We start from the raw sequence: 17,364 nt of genomic DNA, 5'->3' as shown, positions 1-17,364 counted from the left end.
AGACGTACGGGCAAGTCCCAGCGCCTCTATGTGTGGTCATGAGAGCTTCGTTTTTGCAGAACACTCCACCGAAGGAATGATTTCTCTCACTCAGAGTACTTGTGCCAGGCAGGAATTTGAGGATTCAGGCTGTATCCCAGGCTTTTTTGGCCTGTCTTCTAAAGAGATTATTCTAGACTCCTAGGTCCTAAGGTAGATTTCCAAGGGGCGTGGCCTATTTTATTCTTCCTCCTGGAGAGTTGTCTTGCCTTTTGAACAATGTCTCGAAAAATGAGAATTACCAAAAAAAAAAAAAAAAAGAAAAAAGAAAAGAAAATTCCTGTTGTGGCTCAGTGGTAATGGACCCAACTGGTATCCATGAGGACGAGGGAGGGTTTGACACCTGGCCTCTCCGTGGGTTAAGGATCTGGTGTTGCCATGAGCTGCGGTGTAGGTCACAGATGCGATTGGATCCCACGTGGTGTGGCTGTGGTGTAGGCTGGCAGCTGAAGCTCCAATTCGACCCCTAGCCTGGGAATTTCCATACGTTGCAGGTATGGCCCTAAAAAAACAAAAAAACAAAAACAAAACAAAAAAAAAGAGGGAGAGAGAGAGAATTATTGCAGACCCTCAGCTGGAGTGGTTTAAACCATTTCCCCTGCTTCCCTGAGGCAGGTGGATAAACCATCCTGTGGTTTTCTTGGTTGGCCTCCTGTGGCCCCAGAACACCTTTTAGGAAAGCAGCTGGTTCTCCTGGCCAGGAGGTTTTTGCCAGGGCAGGAGAGCAGTCTGTTTCCTAGCTCCCTAAATATACGCACACATCAGAGATGTGGGTTCTGATCCAGACCACTGCAATAAAGCTAATATGGCAGTAGAGCAAGTTGCATGGATATTTTGGGTTCCCGGTGCCTATAAGCGATGCTTACATTATACTGTAGTCTGTGAAGTGGGGGAACAGCATTTGTCTAAAAAACCAGTGTACCTAACAATTAAAAACTACTTTATTGCTAAAAAATGCTAGCCATCACCTGAGTCTTCGGCACATCATAATCTTTTTGCTGGTGGAGGACTTGAAATATCATGAAAATGATCCAAATGTGACATAGAGACAGCAAGTGGGCCCAAGCTGTTGGAAAAATGGTGCTGATAGACTTTCTTGAGGTCACCCTTGAAATTTTTTTTTTTTTAATGCAGTATCTGCAAAGCACAGTAAAGTGAAGCACAATAGAATGAGGTCTGCCTGAACCTCTCCCTGGAAGGCGGCAGGGTTTCTGTCTTCATTTCTGAACCATAAGAAATGGTCTGTGGCTCCCACCCCTGCTTCTGGAATGGAGCCGTGGCCCCTCAGCCCATATTTCTCGTGGGACAGAAGCCTGTAAGCTATTTGGAGGTTTCTGGAATGCGATGGCAGCACTGACTGGCCTTGGCGAAAGGCTCTGTGCATCCTTGGTCTTGCAGTTCTGTTTCTTGTTGGTCACCTTTTCAACACTCAGGGTCAGAATCCCTTCCAGGGAGCTTGGAAGGTTTCCCAGGGCTCATTCTTAGATGGCAGTTGAGCTGTTTATCTCAAGGTTCCCAGATTGCAGACAAAGGAATAAATAAAAACATGAGATTATACAATTAGAAAACAAGGGAGTTCCCATGGTGGTTCAACAGGAATGAGTCTGACTAGTGTCCTTGAGGACCTGAGTTCGATCCCTGGTTTCGCTCAGTGGGTTAGGATCCGGCGTTGCTGTGAGCTGTGGTGTAGGTTGCAGATGTGGCTCAGATCCAGCGTTGCTGTGGCTGTGGTGGTGGCCGGCAGCTGCAGCTCCGATTTGACCCCTAGCCTGGGAACTTCCATATGCTTTGAGTGCAGCCCTAAAAAGAAAAAAAAAAAAAAAAAGCCATACAGAAATCCTAAACATTCACTTTTTTTATTTTTTTATTTTTAGGGCTGCGGCATTCAGAAGTTCCTGGGCCAGGGACTGAATCTGATTGGCAGCTGCAATCCTCACCACAGTTACAGCAATGCCAATTCCTTTAACCCACTGTGCTGGGCCGGGGATCAAACCTGCACCTCTGCAGGGACCCAAGCCGTGGCAGTCAGATTCCTTTTTTTTTTTTTTTTTTTTTTTAAGAGCTGAGCCTGCGGCACATGGAAGTTCCAGAGCTGGGGGTCAAATGAGAGCTTCAGCTGCTGGCCTGCACTACAGCCACAGCAACGCCAGATCCAAGCCGTGTTTGCAACCTATGCTACAGCCCCGATTTGACCCCTAGCCTGGAAACTTCCATATGCCGCAGGTGTGACTTTAAAAAAAAACAAAATTCCCCTAAGCAAGTTCAGTGCCCATCCACCCTTGGCTGGGCCCATGTGTCTGCAGCCCAGCCTTCTTGGGCCTCCTTTTCGAGTCAAGGTCATCTGGACCCTGGACCAGCACAGGGTGACAGGGACTTTGCCCCGTGGCCTTTCTCTGGTTGGTGGCATGAATGCAGTGACCTCCATGTGAGGTTGGGGACGGTCACGTTTTTTTCCTGCTCCAGGTTTCTCTGGGAATTGTGTCGGCTGTGGCAAGAAGGGCTTCTGCTACTTCACGGAGTTTTCCAATCACATAAATCTGAAGCTGACCACCCAGCCCAAGAAGCAGAAACACTTGAAGTACTACCTGATCCGCAACGCACAAGGCGCTCTGACCAAAGGGCCTCTCATTTGCTGGAAAGGCTCAGGTGAGTGGTCCAGGGGTGGGGGCCGGACGGTCTGCTCCAGGCGAGCCAGCGGCCTGTCGTCGCGACTCTGGGCTGAGACTGCTCTGCAGCGGGCTGGATTTCAGGCCCACCGGCCGCTCTGTCAGGTTAAAAGGAGGCTTTGCACCAGGGACATCGAGTTTATAGGCTCAGCCTCGTTGTATGGGAGCTTTCAGAGCCGGCAGAGGGCCACACCGTGCGCTGCTGTGCCTTCTTGTGGCAAGTATTTGGGGCAAGGTTCGCAGCAGGGGGTGGCTTTGTTCCCCAAAAGACACTTAGCGATGGCTAGAGACACCTTTGAGCTTCCTGACTGCAGAGGGCTGCTGGCATCTCGTGGGTGGAAGCCAGACGAGCTGCTCAGCATCCCACGGTGCCCGGGGCAGCCCCCAGCAAGGCTTGTGCAGCCAGTGTCAGTGGGGCCAAAGCTGAGAAACCCTGACTTCGAGAAAGCTCAGCTCAAACACGACCCTCTGCCCCCGAAACCAGTGACCCATGAACAGAACAACCAGCTCCCCGGCGCTGGTCCTTGAAGAAGTGAGTGGACTTCAGCTTTAGGAAAGGGCTGCACCTCACCCTCTCTGTCTCCTGTATCCTCCTGGCTGCAGGCGGCAATGAGCACAGAGGGGAGGGATTGGGTTTTCCAGGCCCAGATACCCTCACTCAACCAGCTGCGGAGGGACATGTCCTCAAAGGGTTCTCAGCAAGGTGACCAGGAGAGCCAGCCTGTTGTCACTCACTGGTCTGCATTGGTTCACTCTGGTCACCTGGAATCTCCCAGCCAGCTTCTGTGAATATCCAGCTTCAGGAAGGGCTGGCTCCGAGTGTTCCACCCTTGTCCTGTTCCTTTCCCTCTCCTTTTTTTGTTTTGTTTTGTTTTTTTTTTTTAGGGCCGCACCTGTGGCCTATGAAAGTTCCCAGGCTAGGGGTCGAATCAGAGCTGTAGCTTCCAGCCTATGCCACAGCAATAGCAACATGGGATCTGAGCCAGGTCTGCGACCTACACCACAGCTTACGGCAACATTGGATCCTTAACCCACTGAGGGAGGCCGAGGATCGAACCTGCGTCCTCATGGACACTAGTCAGATGCGTTTCCTCTGAGCCACGATGGGAACTCCTCTCTCTCCTTTTCCTACATTGCCCAGTAGATATTTCTTGAGTTCCGACTTCATACGTGCCTGTCGTTGTCCAGGTCCTGGGGAGGCAGTGCCTCTTCTCCTGGTGAGACCCGGTAAGGGCCCTTGATCCCTTGCTGTGACCAAGCACCTCTCAGGTTAGGTACCTCGCTGGGAGTTAATCTTCCCGGCAGAGCGTGGCTTGGGGACGGAGGATGGTATCAGCTGTTCCTTTACCTTTGAGTAACGCACCGTTCTTCCCTTGGACCTGAAGGGCGGCGATGGGAGTCTCCTTTGTATCGCATGTTTTTCTCTTTTCCGCAAGGGGTCACTGTGGCTCCCGCTCCTGGCGATCAGAGCTGTCCCTTAGACGGATCCCCTGCCCTTGGCACCGAGCCGAGGCTCTATGGCAGCAGAGGCCGGGATGGTGTTGGCACCGTTGCGGTTATCTCTGCACCTGGCCCTCCTGCAGGATAGGTCGGTCCAGGAAGTCATCTCCTACTGTAGGGAGGAGCAGGGAGCTGGTTGTCACGTGTGCATCTTCCCCGCAGAATTCAGAAGCCGACAGATGCCCGCTGGTGCGGGCTCCAGCTCTCTGTTCCTGCCGCTGGAGAGCGCAGGGCCGCCAGCTCCCTTTCCCAGCGAACCTGGTCCTGGGGTGAACCCGAGCATCCCGCTGGGAGCACTGCAAGCAGGTGAGGCGATGGGACAGCGCTCGAGGTGCCAGGAGTGGGTTTTCGTGTCCCTGACGGATCTTGGGGGCTTTAGGGTTTGTGGGCAGGCGTTTCTGGTTCACGTCCTTGGTGTCTGTCATGCTGACCAGACCCGATAAGCCCAATGGCACCCTCCTTCCTGAGGGCTCTGGGGGGGCGAGACATTGTCATCCTCCTGCCCAGGGGGTCTGTGGGGGTGGGGGGACCCGGGCCCTTGCCTCGAGGCTCATCCTCCAGAGCGAAGAGGCTGCCCCTGGGCTGGGCTCTCCTCCAGAGGCACCTTGCCCCCGCTTCCACGGGGTACCTGCTGTTGTCCTCACGGAGCCCCGGCCACCTGGGACCTGACACACCTTGGCAGCAGGGGGACCATGGTTTTTGCCGTCAGATCCCCTGGGTCTGAGTTCCAGCGCTGCTACCTCCTAGCCCCGTGACGTGGGGCACCTCATTTGAACTCTTTGAGTCTCCATGTCCTCATCCGTACAGTTGGAGAAAATCTTTTCTGTCTAACTTGCAGGGCGATGGTAAGAATTAAGTAAGATGCGCTCTTGCTGAGTGTGAAGCAATAGCAAATACTTAGTGGTTACAACCTGCCAGGGTGTGCTATATGCTTTGCTTCTATGAACTCCCATCCTTCTCACGGCGGCTCGAATATTCCCCTTGTTTTCTAGCTGAGACCATTGACGGGTGCCGCGGAGGGAGGTTGTGTAAGTTAAGGCAGGTTAGGCGGAGAGGAAGCGGCAGGTCTGGGACTCAGCCCAGGTCCTCTGGCTTCAGAACCAGCCCCTAGTCCCTCTCACCAGGCTGCCTCCCCCTGGGAAACATTCTGGACTCTGGAGCACCTTCCAGACCATTCTGGCTGACGTGGGCGACTTAGACGGGAATTCTGCTTGGGCCCGGGGAACCGCAGGCCCCATGGGCAGCCGGGACCTGGGCAACTGCAAACCCGACCTAAGCATCTTTGACATGACCCTGAACTCGAGAGGGTGAGCGAGAAGCTGGAGGGAAGGTGGAGCTGTTGCAGGGGCGCTCACGGAATCCAGGGGGCCACTGGCCGCTCACATCCCCTGGGCCTTCTTTTGCCAGGAGTGCTCAGTGGAGCATGAGCAGGAGAGTGTGTGTGTGTGTGTGTGTGTGTGTGTGTGTGTGTGTGTGTGTGTGTGCGCGCGTGTCCATGTGTCTGGGCTTTCTCAGGGCTGCAGAATCACTGTCAGGAGTTCTGACCCCCGACGGGACGCATCAGTGAACAGCTGACTTGTAACAATGCAGGAAGAGGCATTTCCTGCTGGCTGGGCTCACGGGGCGTCCTGCTGTCTCCCCTCTTTCCTCCGCTGTCAGGACCAGCCTCTGACCACCCCGCACTGACCGCAGCAGTGGGTCCGGCTGTTTTCAACGGCAAAGACTCGCCAAAGCACCAGCCGCCGGTGAAGACCCATCTGTCCGCCGTGCCGCGTCCCTCGGCCTTAGGTAGCCCTGCCCGTCCTGTCCGGGGCCTGGCCTGGCTCTGGGCCAGGGTGGTGGGGGGTTGGCATGAGAGCCGTGGTGCTGGGCCTCGTGGAGTCAGGGGGCTTGGAATGAATGAGGATGAATGAGAGTCAGGCCCCAGGTCAGCAGGCTCCTCCTGCGTCCATGGGGCTGTGCCCAGGCTCTGGGGGTGCGGGGGGCGGGCCATGACTGTAGCCCCTGAATTGGGGGATGGGGTGTGTGCCAAGATGCCGTGGGAACCTCTTATGGGCGGGTGGCCTGTCACACTGTGGGCCCATCGGGGGGTGGGCTATAGGGTTCTGGAGAAATGGGGGCAACAGGGTGTCGTGGGAAGAACATGGGCTCCCGAATCAGATCAATAAGAATTCAGAACGCACCTCTGTCTCCCTCTGCTATTTTTTTTTCTTTCTTTCTATGGTTGCACCTGCAGCATATGGAAGTTCCCAGGCTAGAGGTCAAATCAGAGCTGCAGCTGCCGGCCTACACCACAGCCACAGCCACGCCAGATCCTTAATGCACTGAGTGAGGCCAGGGATCGAGCTGCATCCTCATGGACACTCTGCTGGGTTCTTAAGCCTCTGAGCCACAGCAGAAACTCCCCACTCTGTCTCTTACTAGTTGAGGGATCTTGGCCAAGTCTTCTGGCTAAAAATGTTCGCTCATTGAGGGCAGTTGAGGCGATTCGGAGGCGCTATATGGAAATATGTCTGGAAGCTCTCTAAAGGGCACCGTTATTGCCACCTGCCTTGGCACCATCATTAGCCGGTCTCTTCAGGGAGGGCTTCCTGGAGGAGGTGACAGTTGCGCCGCAGCTTACAGTTGGGGAAGCCTTTAGTAGAGATGGTTTGGGAGGAAGTGAGGATGAAGGATGAGGAAGTGAGGTCCAAGTAAGAAAGGCGAGGCCGGGACGGGTGGAGGAAAAGTGAGAGGCAGAGCAGCCTGGAGACCCCGCTCTCAGACTCTGGGTTCCGTGCGCTCCCTCCGTGCTCCCCTGGAGCCATTTATAGGCTAGTCTTACCTCTGTCCTGCCTCCTACACACACTCAGCTAAAGGGAGTGTTAGGACCCACTCTGGTCCTTGAAACCATCTGGTCCAGTGTCTTTAACAGAAAAGGAGGAGCTCACACTACGGCGCAGCGGAAATGAATCCGACTAGTATCCAAGAGGACGCGGGTTCAATCCCTGGCCTTGCTCAGTGGGTCAGGGATCTTGTGTTGGCGTGAGCTGCGGTGTTAAGTCGCAGCCTCGGTTTGGATCCCGTGTTGGTGTAGCTGTGGTGTAGGCCGGCAGCTGCATCTCCAATTCAGTTCCTAGCCTGGGAACTTCTATATGCTTTGGGCACGGCCCTAAAGACAAAAAGGAAAAGCAAAAAAAAAAAAAAAAAAAGCCAGAAAAGGAAAGTGTAGCCCAGAGAGGCAGCCAGGCCTGGCTTGCCGGCTTCCCTGCTTCCGTGACACGGCTGGTGACATGGCTGGTGGGAGAACTGTCTCCCTCTCAACTGAGGGAACCGTGTCTTTTCTGAGTCGGATCGGAGACTTTCCAGTCTGAATTAGTTTTCTCTTGTGGAGTCCGAGGTCAGCCTGTGGCCTCCCCAGCGCGGGGAGCCCAAGGCAGGCACCACGGTTCCTCCCATGGCTGTTTCTTCTCCACTGGGCGTTAAATTGAGGGCGGCCACATGGCCAAGGACTGGGCCTCTGCGGATGGTGGCGCGAGGCCTCCCCTCCCTGTGCTGAGGTCTGGGCATGTCCAGCCTTCACCCCAGACGGCAGGGAAGGAGGGCCTCCCTCGGCCCAGGCCCTATGAGGTTGGTGAGAGCCCCCAGTTCCCCAGTGCGGGGCTCGAACACCCTGGAATCTGGCCCCAACCAACCTTTTAAACCTCACTCATTCCCCACTCTTTCTGCATGAGAACTCGTGCCCAGGCTGCGTTGGACAGTATGTCCTGGTCACACATCTGTGCCCTTGAAGAGTCCTTCCCGCTCCCTGTGACACCTGCCTTTCAGAGCTTGGCTCAGGTGTCACCTCCTCCCTGCAGGAAGGCTCCCTCCTGGGGACCCTCAGGTGTCAGCTTCCTCTGCTTTTTGTGTCTGTCGGGCGGTGAAGTCCCTGGGGACTGAGGTGTCGTCTGCCCTGGGAGGCACGTGCTTGGTGGACCCTGGCCCAGTGGGCTGGATGGATGCCACTCAGTGGGGCATCTGTGTCTCGGGCCTGCTCTGGGAAGAGCTGGAATCGATTTTAAGATTTTAAGCTCAGATCTGGCATTGTGCAGGATGCTTTTTTGGTTGTGCCAGGTCGGGGGTCAGGGTGCGCGGTGCCTGCAGTGAGTGGGCTACGTGACGAAGACCTGTCTCACCCCAAGTGCCACGTAGCATCCCCCATCCCCACCCTCAGGCCATGTGGCCAGAAACACGGGGTCCACAGGGGCAGCCCGTGGTGACATCCTTTGGGGAGAGGCCACAAGCTTCGAATCCACTTAGAGGCACTTGGGGTTACATCCCCAAGGGAGAAGGTCTTCCACCCTTAACACCGAAGCCTAATCCCATCAGCATCCCTGATTCGGTTGTTGAATGTGGTTTTCGAGGAGCCGGCGCCTTAGTCTTTTGCGAGGACTGGTGTTTGCAGAGGCGAAGCTGTGATTGGAAACGGAGCGAAGATAACAGAAGCCCACCTGTTTGGAAGCGCTTTATAAACAAAGCGCTTCATGTTTTTAACTTTGTATTCACTTCCTTCCCTTTCAGTCTGTCTAAAGAAGATGGGAAGGCAGTTTGGGACGACTTTAATGAGACTGGAAAGCAATACTTCGCAAACTGCAAACCTCAGCTTGTGAATGATGTGTGTTCTTTCCTTTCCATAAGTCTGCTTCTGTGGGTTGAAGGGCACCCAGGAGCAGACCCTTTGACCAAGCTCCTGCCGGTTCTGTTCAGCTGCTTCCCAGGCCAGACTTAGTGCTCCTCAACCCTGGTCGTGGTTTCGAATCACCAGGAGCTCTGGGGAGTGGGGGGGTGGGGGCACCAGGATGCTTGTGGATGGTGCTGGGGTCCTGGTTTCCTCGGGTTGGGTTGGCCTCTGGAACTAGAGAGTTTTAAATTTTAAACTCTTTAATGTGTCACTGTTGAACACATAGCTCTAAAGGCAGGAGAAATTTTGTGTTGGATTGGTCAAAAAATAAATGGTAACCAATTCTCGATCTTTTGGATAATCCAAGAACAGCGCGTGAGTCATGCTCATGCTGTTCCCTGGAGTGGGCTGGGATGACTCATGAGCAGCAGTGGGTACCAGCTTCTGTTTGCCTTGATTTTTTTCAGTCTTAAATTAGCTTTCAAGGCTGGGGTGGGGAGAGGGCCACAGGTGGGTCGGTACTGCCCCCTAGTGGTGGAACACGGGTGGTGGGCGGCGTGTTGACAGAAACACGAATTGACTCACGGGAATGTTAGATGAGGACGAGGGTGGTGATGTGGCTCTTGGTGACTGGCCTTTACTGAGTCCAAACTCTGCTCGGCACACGTTGTCTTTAGTCCCGATCGAACCACCTTTTATTATCCTGTTGCCGCGACGAAGGAGGTGAGGTTCAGAGAGCTGAAGCTTTGCCCAGCTTCGGAATGAAACATTTGCAGAGACCCACAGGATCTTTCTGGAAGCCTAGATACTTCGCCACGTGCGACAACCCGTTATACAACTGTGATTTTTTTTTTTTTGAAACAAGTGTTCTCCAAGCCAGGGGACGGTTTTATGGACGCCTAGCCCTAGGGACAATCTAACCCATCCTCTGAATGTTGTCTAGGTATCTTAGCAAACGCCGGGCCCCCCAAGAAACGCCACAAAGGGTGGTCTGCAGAATCTCCATCTGCTGCAGGTGGTGGGAACAGAGCGAAGTGTGGTAAGTGACTATCCAGGCGTGGGTACCAGTGGTGGTGGTGCTGCTGGTGGTTGTGTGTGTGTGTGTGTGTGTGCTTTTGTGTGTGATTGGCGAGGAAGTTCCGGGGAGGCGGGCTTGGGTGTTCGAAAAGATTCTTTCTCGTGTATTAGCCTTGCTCAGCAAAGCCCAGGATGCTGTACAGTATTGCGATCTCGGATCTCAGAGAAATGGGCAGAAAGGCTTGCCTGTCCCTGGGTTCTTTGGTGGGGAAGGTGGGACCCTCTGACCTTAAAAGATGCTCTTGACCTCGGGAATCTGATCCCCAGGCTTGGGTGCTCCTGAAGGTGGGGAAAGGGCCACTTGGGAGCAGGTGTCCCGGAGGCAGGTGGCACGTGTGACATGTCGCCTTCTCACGCTCTTGGTGTGTTGCCAGAGAGCGCAGGCTTGACCTGCGTGCCCCAGGTTGGCTTGGTGGGACCAGCTTCAGTCACCTTTCCCGTCGTGGCCTCTGGAGAGCCCGTGTCTGTTCCTGACAACTTGCTGAAGATATGCCAGGCCAAGCCGGTCATCTTTAAAGGCAAGTACAGCAGCGGGACAATCGGAAGAGGTCGGGAAGCCCCCAGAACCCACGAGAAGCGGGTAGCCTGACACATCGGCCCAGTCTGGCTTCATGCCTGGGCGTCCTCCTGGGAAAACTCTAGAACCCTTGCCAATGAAAGAACCAAGCAGACCAGTCCTGGGGGTCGCCTCTGATCAGACGCTAAGAGTTTCGGAGCTTGTCACGGTTTCCACAATAAGCCCAAAGGAGATGCTCCTGTTCCGTGACATCCGTTCGCTTGTTCGCGTGTGTGTGTGTTTAAATTTTAACCTTTATTAGAGTACAGTTGATTTACAGCGTTGTGTCAATTTCTGTTGAACAGCAAAGTGACCCGGGCACCCACATGTACCCATGTATTTCCATTCTCTTCCTCATACTCTCTTCCGTCCTGTCCTGTCCCAAGAGTGCCCTGTGCTGTATAGTAGGACCTCCCGGCTTCTCCATTCTAAATGGCATAGTTGGCATCGACTAACCCCAAACTCGTCACCCAGCCTCATCTGTTCTTTCAATCAGCCTCTCCCTCAGCCCGCTGGGCTCCTGTGCTGAGCACCACGGGTGAGAGATGGGCCCTCAGCTCCCTGCTGATTTATCAGAACCCCGGCCTGGCAGGATGTCCTGTGGCCACTGGTGTTTGTAGACTGTGAAATCTGACATTGGTTGGGCAAAGACAGCCATGGTCACCAGGCGGAAGCATGAAACAAGACCAGATTCGATCTGGGTGCTGTGTGTGTGGGCTCATGTGTGCTCATGAGTGTCGGTTTGTGGCCCAACTAAGGAAGTCCCTTCCGAAGGAAGAGGGAGCCCTTGAAATGTGAGGATTCGGCAGGACTTGTTTGGTGATGGCACTAAGAGCTGGTATCATGTGCTGGCATGGACACACACACACACACACACACACACACACACACTACACGCATCAGGTCCTTCTTCAATAAGTCAACACTGGATTTGGTGTCGAGTTTGCAGGACTAGAGGAGAGAGGGCAGTCGGAAAGTGGAAGAGGTAGCTTAATGATCATTAAATAGGAGAAGGCATTCCTTTCTTTTTCTTTTCTTTTTTGGCCCCTTTTTTACGGCCACACCTGTGGCATATGGAGGTTCCCAGGCTAGGGGTCCAATTGGAGCTACAGCCGCCAGCCTGCACCACAGCTACAGCAATGCAGGATCTGAGCCGCGCCTAAGACCTACACCACAGCTCACAGCAACGCCAGATTCTTAACCCACTGAGCAAGGCCAGGGATCGAACCCTCAGCCTCACGGTTCCTAGTCAAATTCCTTTCCAATGTGCCCCGACGGGAGCTCCGGCACTCCTTTCTTTATCCTGAAAACCCCAGAATGGACAGGGACGTCTGGAAGAAGGATGCACATCTGGGTTTTGAACTGGGCGTGAAGCAGGGCCAGTCATCCCATGGGCCCTCCTGGGTAGCTGCAGTCAAGTTCATTTACAACGTTCAGTGATGTTACAGATACGCTTCACTTGGCCGTGGGGTGTCCACGGTGGCCCCTGAGAGCGCAGTGGTGGGAAGACAGCAAGGTAACACTTGGTGGGGGGACGGGCGGGGCAGTGCCTGCACCTGCTGAGCCGGGCGCCTCAGAGGACTCAGGCTGGGGGTCCAGCGGACCTGTGTCCAGCAGCTAACGACCTCAGAGAGATACCATCCCTTTGTTCCTCTCGTCCACGGCTCTTCCTGCCACCACCCCTCCATTGAAGCCACACCCCGCTTTGTAATAATGCCTGTGTTTCCCTGACTGCTTTCCCTGTTACCACAGGACCAAACGCCACCTCGGCTGTGGTGATTCGCTCTGAGCTTTAGCTTGCCCAGCGATACGATTAGGGGTTGGACCAAATGAACAAGCAAATGCTACAGCCCCTGTCCAGGCAGGTGCACAGATCAGCAAAGGCTTTAAGTTCAAGGTTTTCCTAAAAAGGAGCCCTTGAGTTACCCCAGGTGCAGCCGGCCTGCGGTGTTTTCACTGCCGCGAATTTAGAGCTCCCCACGCCTGGGGGCCAGGCGTTGTGCCCAAGGCCAGTTGCCAAATGGAGGCTGTTGCCACTCGTCCAGGCCACGGGAACTTCCCTTACCTGTGCGGGAACCTGAACGACGTCGTCGTGAGCCCCCTCCTGTACACCTGCTACCAGAACTCCCAGTCCATCTCCAGGGCCTACGAGCAGTACGGCGCCTCCACCATGCAGCCCATCTCAGAGGAGATGCAGCTCCTGCTGACCGTCTACTACCTCGTCCAGCTGGGTGAGCCTCCCTCCCCTTTCGCGGGACCCACTGGTGGAAGACTCGCCCGAGGCAGGAAATGCACTAGCCTTGACCACGGACCCTCACGGCGAGCCCTGGTGGAGATGATTCTGTTGCCAAGTCCCTGCGGTTGTCCCCACCCCGAGGGGCCGCCCAGAGGCCTTCAAGTAGGTTGGCATCTACAGCGAGCATTCAAAGATGACTCCCCTGGCATTCTAGGTGCAGAGATAGAGCAGGCATGAAGCAAAGGCTCTGCCCTCGAGGAGATGGCAGGAGTTCGGGAACGTGGCCCTGGGTCAGCTGTGTCCATCACCAGCATCTGTGACGTACAGCTGGCGCTCAGCCAGTGTGCGCTGAAGGAGCAGAGACGTACTGAATCGGAAGCCAGTGAAACAAAGCATTGCAGGGGCTGGGACTAGTGCCCTGGGTTAGCGGCTGAGAGCTGAGCGCAGACGGCCTCTTGATCCTTGGGTTTCGGCGTGTGGACGCCACCGGCACCCTGGGTGGGTGGGGGCAGCGATCACACTGGAATGGGTTATTAGAGAGGGTGGGGGTGAGGAAACAGCCATGGCGAGTGTAGACGGCTCTCCTGGGAGCTTTGCTGGGTGTCAGTGGTTCTGGAAGGGATTGCGGGCTCCAAAGATGGGAGATAGAATAGCTTCTCTCATCGCATCTTGGCACAGCCCCATGAGTAGGTGGTATGCTCCTCATTTTTTTTCAGATCAGAAAGCTGTATCCTAAGATAGCTCAAGGCCCCACGCTGGTGCGGGGTAAAGCTGCTTGGAAACACGTTTCCTTTTCTTTCTTTTTTTTAGGGCCACCCCTGAGGCATTTGGAAGGTCCCAGGCTAGAGGTCAAATCGGAGCTGCAGCTCCCGGCCTGCACCACAGCCACAGCAACGCAGGATCTGAGCTGTGTCTGACCCACACCACAGCTCACGGCAACGCCGGATCCTTAACCCACTAAGGGAGGCCAGGGAGCGAATGCGCATCCTTACGGGTACTCGTCAGGTTTGTTACCACTGAGCCACATCGGGAACTTCCGGGAACGTGTCTTCTAAGTCAAAGGGCAGCGCCCTTCCCTCCAGCTCATCCGAGGATAGCATTTGGGTATTTAAACCAGAAAATGCCTGTCGGAACAAATGTTGAAAATACTCAACCTCACTAGTCCTCAAAGAGGCACAAATCAAACAAGTCATGTGTTTCTCCATTAAATTGATGATGATAACCCAAACAATGTTACCCAGTGGCGCTAAGGGCGCAGTGGAACCAATGGTATTGTGTGTCGTTACTGTTACGGCAGGTGACACCTTTAGCCCCCTGGAAACAGTCTGGTGATATGCCATTAGTTGGCTCCGTGAGACCAGTTGTGAGAATTTAAGCTCAGAAAGTTACGTCCTCTGGAGAAAGCTGTACATTGCAGAGGTAGTTATGAAGGGGCTTTATCTGGAAGGCATGCAAGGTCAGCGGACAGATCCACATTGCTGGGTCGGTGATGGCGCCTCCACGTCATGAGATGTCACACGGCCATTAACCACGCTGTGTACGAAGCCGTGAACACCATGGGAACGTGATTGTGGCGTGATGGTAGGGAGAGCAGACAGGTCTTGAAGGCGTCTGCCCGCAGTGATTATAGCTACTTAAAACCTGCACGTGGAGATAAAAAGACTGAGAAATACACAAACATCATCACCGTTCTGTTAGGCTGGTGAGATCTGGCGCCTTTGTCACCTCCCCGTGTTTCCCAGCTGTCTGTAATGCCGTCTAACCCTCATCATTTCCATCCTGTTGTTTGAACATCCGTTTACGCGCATTTCCCCAGAACTGCCCCCGTGGTGTTGGTGTCACGCTGCCGCGAGGGGCAGGCACTGAAGCCCCTTCCGCCGGCCTTGTCGTTGCCAGCGGCCGATCAGGTGCCCCTGATGGAGGACCTGGAGCAGATCTTCCTGCGCTCCTGGCGCGAGTCGCACCTGACGGAGATCCGGCAGTACCAGCAGGCGCCCCCCCAGCCCTTCCCGCCCGCGCCCAGCGCCGTGGCGCCCGTGACCTCGGCGCAGCTGCCCTGGCTGGCCGGCCTGGCCGCCAGCTCCTGCAACAACAGCGTGCATGTCATCGAGTGCGCCTACTCCCTGGCCGAGGGCCTCTCCGAGATGTTCCGGCTGCTCATCGAGGGCAAGCTGGCCAAGACCAACTACGTGGTGATTATCTGCGCCTGCCGGAGCCCCGCCATCGACTCCTGCATCGCCGTCACCGGTGAGGCCGGGTCCCCGCTCTGAGCTGCTGCAAAGGCAGCCGTGCTGCTCCCCACAGAGCCGCCCTGTCGCCTCTTGTGGCCCAGCGTTTGCAGCGGCGCTGGTTAGCACTGCCGTTAGTGCTCGGTAGCCCCTGGGGTGCCCGGAGTCGTGCGCTAAGCAAAAAATCCCAGCCCTGCTGGAATAGGAGGTGAGCGGTTCCCGTCTCTCTAGAGAGATGGGCAGGTTTGGCATCTGGATGGATTCAGGGAAAACGTGGGTCCCCGCGGCGCCTGCTGATTGGTGGCCTAATGACTCTGGTCCTCAGTTTCTTCAACTGCCTGGTGGAGATAAAAAAGAATGCCCTTACTGCGTCAGGTGGGTTAATGAGCCACTTGACTAATTCTAATAAACGAGGTGATGAAAGCGGCATAGTCGTCAATGATGAAGCAGCCCAGGGCGTGCCGTGGTGGCAGGTGGATGACGGGAAGTAGAGAGCAGCTCCTTGGAAGAGATCAGGTGTACTGAGCAACGGCTAGTGCGGGTCGGGTGGGTCCTTTGTGTGCCTGTTATGTTGTCATCCCGCACAGCGACCTCTCGCGTTCATTCTGACAGAGCACTGCGAATGCCTCATTCCAGCTTCATCTGCTCTGAGCTGCTGCAAAGCAGCATCCTTGAGTCTTTCTTGATTAAAAAAATCAGGGATGCAAACAGATTTCCCAACCTAGATAAGACTCTTAGTCAAGCCTTTAAAACATCAGAGTTCCCGCCGTGGCTCAGCAGAAACGAGTCTGGCTAAGCATCCAGGAGGACGCGGGTTTGATCCCAGGCCTCACTCGGTGGGGTAAGGATCCGGCGTTGCCGTGAGCTGTGGTGTAGGTCGCAGATGTGGCTTGGATCCCGAGTTGCTATGGCTGTGGCGTAGGCTGGCGGCTATAGCTCCAATTCAACCCCTAGCCTGGGAACCTCCATATGCCGCAGGTGCTTCCCTAAAAAGACAAAAAAAAAAAAAAACCAAAAAACCCAGAAAACAAAAAACAAAACCCACTTGAAAACATCATTCTTAACACTCTCGCATAGCACTCATGGATCTGCTCTTTCTGGCGTTGGCCTGAACGTCCTTTCAGCCGTCCTGTGAACTAGACGGTACACGGGTTCCAGACAAGGAAGGGGGGGGGGTCACCCTAGGTTACACAGCTTGTTACGTGGGGACCGAGCCAGGCTCCAAAGCCAGTCCTCTGGCTGGTCCCTCTTATTATCCCGACGATTAAACTGGGCCAGGCTGGTGTGTACCAGTACTCCCCAGCGTGGAGCCCTGCTCTTAGCCAAGGGCTGGTGCCGAGCTTGGGGGAGGGAGGGGGAGAGAGAAGCAGGCTAAGGCCCTGCCTCGGAGCAGCTCGTGTGCTCCTTCTAAGCAAAGGGCCCTCCAAAGTCATGGTCTGTTTTCCAGGAAAATACCAAGCCCGGATTCTTTCTGAGAGCCTCCTCACCCCAGCCGAGTACCAGAAAGAAGTCAATTATGAGCTGGTTACGGGGAAGGTGGACTCGCTGGGAGCTTTCTTTAGCACCCTCTGTCCAGGTAGGCTTGTGGCGAGACAGGTGCACATTTGCTCGTGGCTGGGACAGAAATAAAGAGACGAAGGGGGAGCCCCCCACCCCGGAGCCCATCCCTCGTGCCCTGCTGCGGCTGCCCGGACTTGTACCATTCTGTGCCTTGGCAGTTCTGCGGGGGGTGGGGGTGGTGTCTCTGGCGGGCTGTTCTCTGCTCTGGCTGTGGTTCCTCTAGGTGGGGGCTTTTCGGTTTCTGACTTTGGGGGGCGCACGAGAGCCTTGTGCCTGGTCTTTGCCCCCTCTCCTGGTCACCACGCCGGTCTGCTCCCACCTCCCCCTCTGAACTGCCTGAAGCTTCTCAGTGGAGATGTGTGTTCTCTGCCTTAAGTCCCCTTCTCCCTTCTTTTCCTGGTTACTCATCCTTCAAGATTCACCCCGTTCCTCCCAGAAGCCTTTGCGGGCCCCTCCTTCTCCCGGCTGGGCTCAGAACCCCCACCTCTGACCTTTGGCATCTTGCACTTCCTTCTGTCCAGCACCTCATGGCTCATAATGTACGTTCCTGTAGCACATCTGCCCCTCGGCCGGGGACTTCTTGTGCAGGATGCTGGTGGGGCACCAGCGTGCACAAGTGTCGGGGGCCTGGGGTTCCTGATGCGGGGCAGGTGTTCCCTGCATGCTTGCTGACATGCACTGAAATGGAAAACCCATTTCTCTTGTTCTCTTTTGAACAGAGGGCGACATTGACATTTTGCTGGACAAATTTCATCAGGAGAATCAAGGCCATAGTTCTTCGTCACTCACTGCCTCCTCTGTCACCAAATCGGCACCCCTGGATGTCAGTGGGACACCAGCGTGCACAAGTGAGTGACACC

At 55.1% G+C, this 17,364-nt stretch overlaps 1 protein-coding gene across 9 annotated transcripts in view; it reads left to right on the top strand.

Moving 5' to 3' along the window:
* GREB1 (growth regulating estrogen receptor binding 1) overlaps positions 1 to 17,364 on the top strand; it is a 135,508-nt gene that overhangs the window by 77,968 nt on the left and 40,176 nt on the right. For all 9 annotated transcript variants that reach the window (XM_047782632.1, XM_047782633.1, XM_047782630.1 and 6 more), the window contains 9 exons: positions 2,503 to 2,685; positions 4,368 to 4,511; positions 5,865 to 5,993; positions 9,791 to 9,886; positions 10,299 to 10,442; positions 12,526 to 12,711; positions 14,613 to 14,963; positions 16,392 to 16,520; positions 17,224 to 17,352. In XM_047782632.1, the coding sequence (XP_047638588.1) occupies positions 2,503 to 2,685; positions 4,368 to 4,511; positions 5,865 to 5,993; positions 9,791 to 9,886; positions 10,299 to 10,442; positions 12,526 to 12,711; positions 14,613 to 14,963; positions 16,392 to 16,520; positions 17,224 to 17,352 (1,491 nt within the window). The remainder of the gene's footprint in view (positions 1 to 2,502; positions 2,686 to 4,367; positions 4,512 to 5,864; positions 5,994 to 9,790; positions 9,887 to 10,298; positions 10,443 to 12,525; positions 12,712 to 14,612; positions 14,964 to 16,391; positions 16,521 to 17,223; positions 17,353 to 17,364) is intronic.

The sequence above is a fragment of the Phacochoerus africanus genome, chromosome 5, assembly GCF_016906955.1.
Source record: "Phacochoerus africanus isolate WHEZ1 chromosome 5, ROS_Pafr_v1, whole genome shotgun sequence".
NCBI classification, from domain to species: domain Eukaryota; kingdom Metazoa; phylum Chordata; class Mammalia; order Artiodactyla; family Suidae; genus Phacochoerus; species Phacochoerus africanus.
Note: the sequence above shows the minus strand (reverse complement) of the source record. Positions and strands in the feature narration are given on the sequence as shown.